We start from the raw sequence: 12226 nt of genomic DNA, 5'->3' as shown, positions 1-12226 counted from the left end.
AATGTTAGAAAAGGTCAGGGCGTGTCTATCTCTCTGCTCCACCTCCTGTCTGTGTTTCAAGTCTGCTCACCTGTCTCCACTCCACGCTCCAAGCACCTACTCTAGTCTGGAGAATTCTAAGCTAGTATGATTATTACTGTGGTGGTTCCATTAAATACCCATGCCTGATCAGTGAATAGTACAACCACTCTCCACCACAGCAGAACAGCAAATTAATTTGAAATGCCCTTATTTTCAGTTACTAGAGCCTATGATTGTATTCTTCTTTGTTAAAAGTGCACTTTGTAATTCCTCCATCGAGATGGCTTTAGCTGTTGGGTTACACAACATGGCATCACTCATATCTGCCATGCATTTATTCAATTACAGGTGCTTTTCATGCAAAAAACTACTTGGGAAAAACACATTCTTACTGTGAGCCCTGTGAGCTCTCTTCAGATCTGACCCTTAATGTGGCATGGTTGTGCAACAACTTGCTTGACTTATCTACCGAGATAAGTTTAAGTATAGCCCTACTCCAGCATTACAGGAAAAGACATAACATATCTCTGTGGAGACAAGCAGGTGGTGGATCCTCCACCGGAAAAGTTACATAGTGCACCCTTTGTCCCACTTTGGCGCAGGGTCTGCTTTCTGCTATAGTCTCCTCCATCTCCATTCTCCTTTCCAAGGTATGTTCACCAGAGGACGGGATTTCTTTAAGATGATTTTAATGATGTCCACCTTTTCTTTGGTTGCCCCCGTGGCTGTCTTCCCTGTAGGTGCAGGTGTAGTGCACAGTTTACCATAGATTTGGGAATGTTTATGTAGTTGGGGATTCTATCAGGGTTTTCTCACATTTGGTGAGACCTGAATGACAGTTACAACACTGGCATCTCCATGGAGGGCTTGATGGTGCAGGGCAGCATTCTCATCCATCTTGAAATTAGTATGTTTTTTGTTGATTGATAAACTTGATGTTAGAAGTATAACAATACTATAATTTTATGCAGTAAAAATTATGTCTAATTATTAGAACAAACAGCTAAACCTAGGTGTTAGTGAATGTTGAAGACGCTAATCTTCTCCCTGGTGTGAGCGTAATATTTCCTGTGTTCTCTGTATTTGTCAGAAGCTTGGGATGTTTCAGATATACTTTTGCAGGAGTTTATTTTCAAGCTGTGCCTGTTCTATAAATATGTCCCATAATGCTCGTACATGAAATGCATTAGTATCCCCGGCAGATGTGCAGCCCTAGTCTCTGAAGTAAGTCTTAAGTGTTTGTGAGACATTTACTAAGTAGCACTTTACACAACAGCAGCTGCGCTTGTATGGTCAGAAGGGATTTTTGCAGTGTATTTTAAGCCTTGTTTACCGTACATTTTTGAGGATGCTATAATTTAAGCAGGACATTCCACCTGAAAAAAATGCATGTTCTGCAAGTTTAGATCTTTCTTGTTTTATGTTACCACAGCAATGTGTACACATACATTTTTATTTGTTTTGCTTAAAGGTGCATTCTTATTATTATTTTTTTTTTTTCTGGTAGAGGGCCCATCAAATGCTTTTCTTCATGGACATGTTATTGGTTTGTCTGTAATTTTTCACAGTATGGCATTAACCCTTTCTATGTTCATGGAGACCAAACCAGACCAGTTACAGAGAGGAGACAACCCTGGTCACAAATAGGAATGCTTGTTTTTCAGGGTATTTTTGAGCTATGAAACCAGCTACAATTGCATAAATCTAGGTAGAGCTGTTTAATGTCATACTGTGGAAAATTCTAGGCAGAGCAATGACATATCCATTGAAACAAGCAGGTGATGGACCCCCAACCAAAAAGTTACATAGTGCATTTTTAACATTAACTTAATGTTCAGTATTACTACTATAGCTACAAGCATATTACTACCACCTGTAGAATAATTTAAGTAACCTGACATTTGTAAAGTGAGGCAGGAGGCTCTGATGTCTAATGCAGAAGTTTATTTCCCATTCCATTCAATAACTATATCGTCTATTAATATGAAATGATGAATGATGAATAATATACTGTGCAAAAAGTGTTTCTCCGCTAGCATGCAGAACAGAGGTTGTGTCTAGACATTAAGAGGTGTTAAAAGCAAGTGTCCATTTTAAAAGGCCCACTCATTATGGGACGTTTCCTCTGTGAGAAGCGTTTCAGTCTTTTCTGAGTCATTGATTTGATTTTTTCCTCTTCTGGTTCAGACAGACATTAGCGGTCTGCGGATAGTGCTTGATAATTGCAGCTGAAATATGTGGCATGTCTTTGTGACGACAATGGAAATCGTGTTACAGACTAGAATGGTTTCCCCGTATCATTTTTAATCTAAGTATTGCAAAGCCTTATTTCTGATAGGTGAAGGCAATAGACAATAGACAATCAAGCCATATAAGACAAGTGGTGAAGTAAAGTTGTCAATAAAAAAAAATAAAAATGTTAATATGTTTTCAGTAGTTAATCAGACCAAATAATGTTACATGTATTTAGTGGAACCTTTTACCAGAAAATGCAATTGACTGTAATACAGCGTATTGTGTGCGTCTTTCCCAAATTCGGTTAAGTGAGGAGGCTTTCGTACACAAGGGCGTCAGGTTTAAAAATTATGGATACATGATATGATTGTCACTGCACACTTGATTATCTATGGCAAGTATATTTTGTAATGTGCTATATAAATGGTGTAGTGCAGCAGATTACTGAAAAAATTATTCACTTTGGTATAAAAGCATGAAATTTGGCACAGATACTCTCTAAGGGCCACTATTTTGGAAAAAGGCATTGTTACAAATTCAAGATGGCCACCATTTTAAAGATGGCAACTGTTCCTGTAGAATATTAATTATTTCAATTTGTGGCCATAACAGCTTGTCAAAACCTGATTCCATCAGATCTCAGAAGCTAAGTGAGGCAGGGCCTGGTCAGTACTTGGATGGGAGACCGTTGGGAAAATCGGGTGCCACAGGGGGCGCCAGTCACAAAAACTGTTTACGTTGTGTCCTTAGGCAAGACACTTCACCCACATTGCCTAGTATGAAAGTGGTGTGTGTGGCAGTCTGCCCCAGGGCAGCTATGGTTACAATAGGAGCTTATCACCACCAGATCTGGAGAGAATGAATAATGATCTGTAAAGCATCTTTCTGACAAATGTCTGTGAAAAGCTCTATATATATTTAAAAAAAAATAAAATTACTAATTGTTCAGATGGTGATGCAAACATAAAATCAGGCAGAAATACTTTTCCTTCTCAAAGTACCTTCTATATCACCACTTTCATCAAGTTGTTCTAGGTCCAGGGTCATTGGCATTTTGTTGACCTTGTGATAGAGTGGAATGTTGGTGGCAATCATTTCAGAGCCATCATGTTCAGAAACATGATGGGTAGATCATGATTGGAGGGGTTTCTTTGTGTCTTTCTGACCCAGTTCTGACACACTTTTACCACCTCAATCATAGACATAGTACACATTTATGTTTGGGATACAACTAGGCTTGGGTCACCTACACCTCACCCAATCATTCATCCAGTGCCATTTAAGTCCCGTGTGATCTGTACACCTTCAGGGTAAGCACACATGAACAAGTCATGTATTACCCTGCTTACCCTTGGCTCGGCTCTCTCTCTCTGGCACAACCTGTCAATTCAGCTCATCTAACTCAGAGTCCTGCTCTGGATACCCAATGGGTACACGCAATCAGGTGCTGAAACAGGCAGGATTTAACGTTCTGGAATTTTACGGGCGGGTATGCGGGCGGGTAGTGATTACACGCGGGCAGGTAGTGATTACACATGGGTAGGTCAGGTGAATCAAATGAACGACGAATGGGAAAAAAATACTTGACCATTGCGTCCGTTGCCCTGGAAACAAGTGTAATTTCCCGTCTTTTCCTGGAACAATGACAGACCAGGATGAGAGAGACTTATGTGTATTTATTACATAAAACCATCAGTGGAGGTGATCAGCTCAACAGCTGCGCTCCTCGTCTAGTCCCGGTATAGTCCTGGTGAAGTCCTGGCGATCAGCTCGGCAGTTGTGGCGTGTATATATTTATACCAATGACACTGGTTTAGTCCTGGTTTAGACCTGGTTAAGTCCTGGTTTAGACCTGGGTTTAGACTTGGTTCAGTCCTGGTTTAGTCCTGGTTCAGTCCTGGTTCAGTCCTGGTTCAGTCCTGGCGATCGACTATGTGGTTTGTGGAGTGTATATATTTAAAATTCGCTAATGACATGGCGTAGCTTCAGTCCTGGTTTACTCCTGGACTACTGGCCTGTCGGACTAATGGGTTGACCCTGATTTATCATGGGCACGGGAGGGTAATGGGTGGAATGTTAACGGGTGTGGGCGGGAGCGGATTTAACTTTAATATAATCACTGGTTAATGGGCTTGCTGTATTGCACAGGTGCGGGCGAGTGAGGGTCTCCAAAAATGAACCTGTGCAGGACATAATGGTGGCCAACTTGAATTTTTGAGTGGCACACACCTTTTTCCATGAGAATGTTCCTTGAAGAATGTTTGTACCAATCTTGATGATAGCGTCACCATTTGATAAATTGATGTAAGAATTTAAGAGAAATGGCAGCCATCTTGAGAAATGGTGGTGGCATCTCAACCGTCAAATGGTTGTCATTTTGATTTTTTGAGGGACAAGCACCATTCTCCAAAAAAAAAAAAAAGAACAATATTACACAATATACATCACAGTTTGAACGCTCGACATAATTAGCATTTGACAGAAATAGCGACCATCTTGAAAAATGGCCATCATTTTGAATTTTTGAGTGGCCAACACCTTTTTCCCCCAAAGTGACCCTTAGAGAGTATCTGTGCCAACTTTCATGCTTTTATACCAAAGTGAACGATTCTCTTGAAATATGCAATTAATCTGCTGCACTAGTAAAGATGGTGGACTCTTCATGGTTTAAACTTCACAGGACATTGCACTGGAGTTGTTTGTCTGATTGTCTGTGTTAGCACCTGTTTGGGAGCTCTGTATAATGGCGTGTATTCAGTGGGGACGGTGCTTGGCTGTGTCCTAGATTCACTCAAGCCAAATGATAATGAGGGAAGATTGATGCTTGCCTTGCGCTCCTCCTACCTCTGCCTCCTTCTCTGCCTCCTCCTTTGCCTTCTCCGTGGCTCTGCTCTGGGCACAGACACACCCTTTTTGTCCTTCACTTAGCATGCATCATCGTTCTTCCTCTTATCTCTGCTTTCACCGAAGCCCCAGTGCTGCTCTGGTGCTCCTGTCCCCTCATTTGTCTTGGTTCATCACACCCACTCCTCGTGCTCCTTTTGAGTAAACAGCATTGGACATCAAATAGTCCAACATATTGTCAAAGCATTCAAATACTGCATTCAAAATCACAGCCGCAGACATCTGCATGGCTAACGAATAAAAAAATTTGAAAACGAAACAGTGAAACATGTCAATGATCAATAATAGCAAATGAGCAAATTAATATTTATGTGTTTATTAGTTTTTATTGAGATTTGAATGCATCCTTCTTGTTCCGTAAAGGAATTTGAATTACTTTGTGTATGACTTGTGTATGTTCTACCTGTTGAGATTGGCATTATTAATCCATTAGAGCAGCCATTCCCAAGGTTTTCTGTGCCATGACCCCTCTGTCAAAGCGAAGATTACATGGAGACCCCAAATAATAATTTACTCTATTTTACAGAATATGTCATGTTTTTTTCTATAGATTTTCATGTTAAACAATGTCTACATATGTCTCTAGTCTTAATACTAATTCTGTCTATACTTGTTTTTGTGAATAACCTTTTGGAGACTATTGCATTAGAGCTAAATCAGCTTTTTGGAACAACAGTAAATGCCTCATCCAACCGATCCAATCTAATATTTATTACAAAATAATAAAGGGGTATGCATATAGAATATTTCCACAACTGTCATTAATGGTCACATTTTTGTTTTTTAGGACCGATGGTTTTGGCGTCTACGAAACAACAAGGTGCAAGAAGGTTACCCAATGCAAATTGACCAATTCTGGAAGGGTCTACCACCTCGTATAGATGCTGCCTATGAGAGATCGGATGGAAAATTTGTCTTTTTTAAAGGTAAGAAAAAAACACTGACCTGTACATATGACATACAAAGGTGGTGTACTAAAAATAGTCTTTCTTTCAATTACTCACTAATTTGTTATTTAAAGACCATGCGGCTAAACAGTGAGCAGTGATGAGTGCGTGAACAGAAGAGAGAAGGTGCTGTACATGAGTAACAGGCCTCATACACACTTGACAGGAACAATGGTTTTCATTGTGAGAGTTTTGGCACAATCACCTCAGCGCATCACCAAATGTTCACATTGAATCACACAGCTCCAGAACAATGATGCTCTTTTAACTCCAGTACTACACTAGACTTATTTTCATAGACAGACACAGATTCTATTTACCACAGCTTTTATTAGACTAAAGAAGGTTTCTCTCTAAAAGTTTTAAAAGAGAGGCCAGACTTTCCCACTGTATGCTTTTTAACCATGTAGTAAAAACAAAAATGATGTATTGTTAAGGATCATACATAATATAATGATTCCAAAAACAACTGCATGCTATAACCCATTATGCATAGCAGAAATTCATACAGAAACACATGATCCCATTGTTTTACAAAGTGTATGTCAGTTCATTGTTTAGAATAAAATGGCTTTGATATTTCGTCACTTTCTCATGGACAAAGTTTGCAAAGGTCTGGAGAGCTGTTAAAATCGCAGTCTGCCATCTGCTCTAATGTTATTACACTGTGTCTTTCCCCGTACAGCCCCTCCCTGCCCTGAGATGATATTTAATAAAGTGTGAAATAGAGAATGGCAGAGCAGTTGGGGAGAGCCAGGCTGCAGTCATGTATCTGTTTTCAGTCAAAGACAAACTCCTGACCCTGCCCACTTAAAAAAATAAAATGAAATAAAAAATAAAAAAATAAAAATCTTGTTCTGAATGAAATGGACACATTATTATTTTTTTTCCAACTTGTATTTTATCAGGTATATGTGAACTAATTCTTTTTCAAATTTGATCTGGACAAGAAGCACCAGCCATATAAATGCATACATTCAAATAAACAAATGAACACCTGTTAAATAATAATTGAACATGGTGGACATTTTATAGTGCAATATAATGATATCAGCCACCTCCTTTTCAGAGTTATGTTATTCTCTGTTTTATTGAAGTGTTCAATTTGGCTCTGTTAGCCTGCAGAGGTTTGAAAATCCTGTCAACACTTCTTTCTGAAACTGGGAGGAAAATCAGCCTTGGGCCAAAAAAGTCTTGATAAGATTTTTGAATGCTTTATACATTAACAGTGATATAATCCTTCATAAATAATCCAAGGTAAGCATCACTAGAGGGTCTGTTTGAAGACAAAATTGGTGAGTTACTTTGAAAGCTAAAGTTTCTGTTCTGTTTCTGTTCTGTGTTCTGTCTGTCCCAGGCGATAAGTATTGGGTTTTTAAGGAGGTTACAGCTGAGCCGGGGTACCCTCACAGCCTGGTGGAATTGGGCAGCTGCCTCCCCAAAGATGGCATTGATACGGCACTGCGGTGGGAACCAGTGGGCAAAACATACTTCTTCAAAGGAGACCAGTACTGGCGCTACAATGAGGAAAAGAGGACTGCAGACCCAGGCTACCCCAAACCTATCACAGTGTGGAAAGGGATACCCAGCTCACCGCAAGGAGCCTTCATCAGCAAAGAAGGATGTAAGTCATAGCTCTGAAGTTTTGTGATGGTGACAGTGATGGGACTTTCGACTCTTTTGCAGCAGTGGGATCTTTGTTGTGTGTGTGCGTGTGTGTGCGCGCACATGCGTGCGTGCATGTGCGTGTGCGTGTGTTTGTGTGGTGACCACTGAGACGTGCAGGTGTTCTAGTGTTAGATGGGGAGCTCAGGGAGGTTGAATGTGCCAGACAAATGAGTGTTGGGGAGTTGTGGAGGTGATGGAGTAAACACAAATGCAGACATTAGACAGGACTGGTGCAGCTGAGCAGTGTGCATCATAAATATGTGTTGTGCTGACCTGATATGTGTCACAGTAAATGACTAGATTTGAGAATGCTAAATGTAGATGTCTCAGTTATTACCTTTTCACATAATTGAATGCAGACATTATTTTGCATATGAATCCAATTTATCAGTGAGCATTAGCTTGGACTGGACAATATGACAAAAAAATTAAATAAATAAATAAAAATCACCATTTAACAAAAATGCCTGAACTCTAAACCACATGCTTATACTGACGGAGAATTGACTTTTGACGTCTTGGTTAAAAACACCCATGCTGTTGAACAGAGAGGGCTGAATCTTGATTCAAATTAAATTATTTGCAGTCTTAACACTAGTTTTGGATGTAAGATATTAAAATCTTCCAAACACCCTTAAATTCTTGTTGTCTCTTTGTCCCACCAGACTACACCTACTTCTACAAGGGCAAAGACTACTGGAAGTTTGACAACCAGAAGCTCACAGTGGACCCTGGATACCCCAAGTCCATTTTGCGTGACTGGATGGGCTGTGACCAGTCAGACATTGAACGCCTGGGGGGCAGTGGTAACCGAGGAGACCGTCAGCTGCCTCTAGATGATGTGGACATCATGGTCACCATCAATGATGTCCCGACTACTGTCAATGCCATCGCCGTGGTGATTCCCTGCATCCTGTCTCTGTGCATCTTGGTCTTGGTTTACACCATTTTTCAGTTCAAAAACAAAGGAATCCAACAGAACACAATGACGCAGCAGTACTACAAGTACCCAGTACAGGAGTGGGTATGACAGGCCACCTTTTTGATCAAAATGTACTGACCAAAATCAGGTTGTAATGTTCTCTGCCAGCTGAATCTGGCTTAAGGCAGGAAACACAAGGTTATACAATGGAACCTCAATGCTTAAAGACGCTAACGTGTTAGCTAGGGGTAAATGTCGCAAGAACGTGTGCCTGTTTTGTGCCACAAAAAAAAAAAAAAATTTGCTGTTGCCATGGTTTCCACGATTCCTGGTCAGACAAAGACTTAAAGCAAGAGTTTGTGGATGATGCTTAAAAAAGAAACACTGACAATTTCTTCTCGGACCTACAACATGTGACTTTTCTTCTCAGTGAAAATACAAATTAAATCAGGCCAGACATTTTGTCTTACAAATGCTTATACATGTGAACTACTTCAAGTTACAAAGAGTATGAAAAATCTAACTTTGAAATAAACAGTTGTTAGAAGGCCATAACTAAAAGAACAAAGCAGGGGTCTCAACTCAGATATGAAAATGTATTTATGCTTAGAAACATTATTCAAAGAGGACCTTTTTCTTTTTTCACTAAAATCACAGCCATAAAACTCAATAAATGAAAATTGTCAGGCAAAGACAAGGCAGATTAGTCAACAGAAGCCATTAAGCACTTAACCTAACTTTGTGGTATTCATACAAATAGTTTTTAGCCTGTGGAATTAAAAACACCACAATGAAAAATGACAAACAAGTTAGCTTAGATGTTGAAATATGTCCTTTCATAGTGAGAGCACAGGGCTCTAAAGAGAACCAGTAGAGAGAAGGTGACCATGGCTGTATATTAGTATTCTGGCAGTGTTACAACATCGACGTAGCTTAATGAAGTACTTCTGTTAGCTCTAATAGGCTCTGCTCTAGGTTGCACAATTTTAATACCGGTGTCCGCATGCGTCTTTTATTTTTGTCCATCAGGTCATCTCTCTTTCATACCTCCTCTGCCAAACCCTACTGCATTTCAATATCTTTTTTCTATGTATTTGTGCTTCCCGTATTACTTTTCGATGTTTTGATCAACATGCTTTCTTTTGCCAAATAGATCATGCTTGTGATGTCCAAACACACATTCATATTCAATGTCAACAATTGCTTGGAAAGGGCCAAGTGGTGGCTGGTGTTCTTGCTTTGAAGCATTCACTAAGTATCATGTGTTATTTTATATTTCTGCCCTGAAGTTGAAGTTGAAGAATGAAAATCCACATTATTGAAGCTCTGACCTCTTGGTTGTTGATTGAAACATGTCATGAAGGCCCTTTTGGAAAAGTGCTGAAGCGTTGCAAAACTGCTGCACTGTGGTTTGGAGCATAACGTGTTCTTTATTTAAACACACTGGCTCCTCATTTAAATGTCATTAACTCTCAAATGACACATAATGGTTCTTTTAGTGGCCATTTAACTCTGCAGAGGCGTGCTGGAGTTCCCCGTCTATGACCCCCACTCTCTGGGCTGAACTCGGCGTTGTTAGGGATATTTGTGACAACACAGTTACTTTCTGTTAAGATTTTCTATAATTATCTTCAGTAGGAATGTAAATGTTACTTATTTTTCCTTTGATGTAGTTACAGTCCCATGTATTGCACGACACTGAAATTATCTTTCCAAGTCTTCTTCATTTATGGAAAAATATGAAGTCTTGGTCTCCCTGTGTCCTCCCTCCCTTTCTCCCTCCAATTGTTCCTGTTCCCACATTGAGCCTTACTCACTGAGCGCCCTGTCCTACAGTAATTGAATGTGTTCTTGGTGCATAACCGTGCAATTACTGGCCGCTGTCGTGAGCAGTTCAGCACATGCAGCATTCAGCAAAAATCAATGCAGTTCAATACCCTGCAGCGCTATTTGGACATGGGGTAAAATGCACATTTTGTTCTTTCAAGTGGGACTATAAACACAAAACAAGACATTCCATTCCAGGTACTTGAAGAAAATCCACAGTTCAGGTTTTCGCTTATAGATGCATGAATGTCAATGGAGTCATATTGTTTACTCAGCCTATTCAGTGGGCAGAGATGCATAGCACAGATCAATACAAGTGAATAGGCAAAAACTACATTACCAATCACCCACAAAGGACAAGCTTGGGGCATATTTTATTATTGATGTGCTGTGTGTGAAGACTTCATATAGCTATAAGCTAAAGAGGCAGAGAGGGGGCAGGGATGGATGCTTTTTTTTTTTTTCTCTGTGGAAAAATAGTATTATTCTTGAATTTTCTTGTTTGTATACACTGAACTGAACAGGCAGTTGTCAAGTGTATAATACCTATAACATCTGAACCAATATGACTAATTTATGTCATTATGCCCATAGAAACAGTTTGTTGTGTAAGCCTCGAAGTAAAATTGTAATTATTAAAAACTGATTTAATTACATTGGCAACCACAGGACTTAAATTTCATAAGTTGTACAAATTAAAGTGACTGCCTTTAGAGGTACAGGCTACTATTGTTTCTACATTATGGTCCTCTTTGGTAACAGTTGACTTTGGTGAAAACTGGCAAATCTACTTCTTGGCACCACTGAGTTGACCTTGTATAATGTACTGTCTTCCTTAATACTTCAGCAAGGAGTATTTTGCTGCTTTAATCATGAATCCAGTTCCCTCCTTTGTGGTTAGGGTAGATCTTATTCAGCAGGTTCATGAAGTAAAGAGGGGCCATAATAACCTTTACCCGTTGCTTGTGCATTTTTTACCCAATAGTGGAGCCTGTGGCTGTTAGTATTGTGTGTTGGTTATGAGATGTTATGCTGTAAATTAAAAGGAGAGTGTTTACCCTAGTGAGTTTACCCTAGAGGACATTGGGCTGATAGAGATGGCCACTCCACTGTTACATACCCGTAACTAATAATAATCATACATCTCATTTATTCCACCTATTCATTTATGTAGATGATGTAAATCAACAATCAGGCATAGTCATTTGTGCATTCTGTGAATATATAGAAAAGTGCCTTGCTTAAGGACACAGCGGTTCATTCTATTTTGTATCCATTGCCAATGGAGGTATTAATCTTGGCTTCTTATTCTGCTTTATTGTTGCAACCACTAATGCTAGCAGAACATCAAAAGAGGATGATTTAAGTGCAACGTTATGGAGCAATAGAAAGGTAATTAGTTCAGTAAAATAATACTTATTATATAAAGAAGTATATATAACGTATTTACTGAGATTGCTGTTTAAATAACATGTATGTCAGCAGATGTCTGTGGAAACAGAAGAAAGTTAACCTATGGTAAACATAACAAAGCATTATTCATATGGCACACAACACTTTTGAAGGTGATCGACCCAGACTCAGAACATTTACCATGTTTTATTTCCAAGATCTCTGTTTGGAAAAAGCATCTTAACCAGGTGCATAGTTTAAATATGGTGACCTGATATTGAAATGTAGGAAGTTAGGCTGTAATTTATAC

General features: G+C 39.4%; 1 protein-coding gene and 1 pseudogene across 1 annotated transcript in view; both read left to right on the top strand.

Annotated features, from left to right (window-relative positions):
- mmp24 (matrix metallopeptidase 24) overlaps positions 1-9003 on the top strand; it is a 35079-nt gene extending 26076 nt beyond the window's left edge. The window contains exons 8-10 of the mRNA XM_020936891.2: positions 5948-6086; positions 7465-7731; positions 8441-9003. Of these exons, the coding sequence (XP_020792550.2) occupies positions 5948-6086; positions 7465-7731; positions 8441-8805 (771 nt within the window). The 3' untranslated portion in view covers positions 8806-9003. The remainder of the gene's footprint in view (positions 1-5947; positions 6087-7464; positions 7732-8440) is intronic.
- Positions 2852-2969, top strand: LOC129411140 (5S ribosomal RNA; annotated as a pseudogene).
- Positions 9004-12226: the final 3223 nt, after the last annotated feature.

The sequence above is a fragment of the Boleophthalmus pectinirostris genome, unplaced genomic scaffold (assembly GCF_026225935.1).
Source record: "Boleophthalmus pectinirostris isolate CB_2022bp ecotype Guang Dong unplaced genomic scaffold, ASM2622593v1 HiC_scaffold_3, whole genome shotgun sequence".
NCBI classification, from domain to species: domain Eukaryota; kingdom Metazoa; phylum Chordata; class Actinopteri; order Gobiiformes; family Gobiidae; genus Boleophthalmus; species Boleophthalmus pectinirostris.
This window is presented reverse-complemented; position numbering and strand designations above follow the sequence as displayed.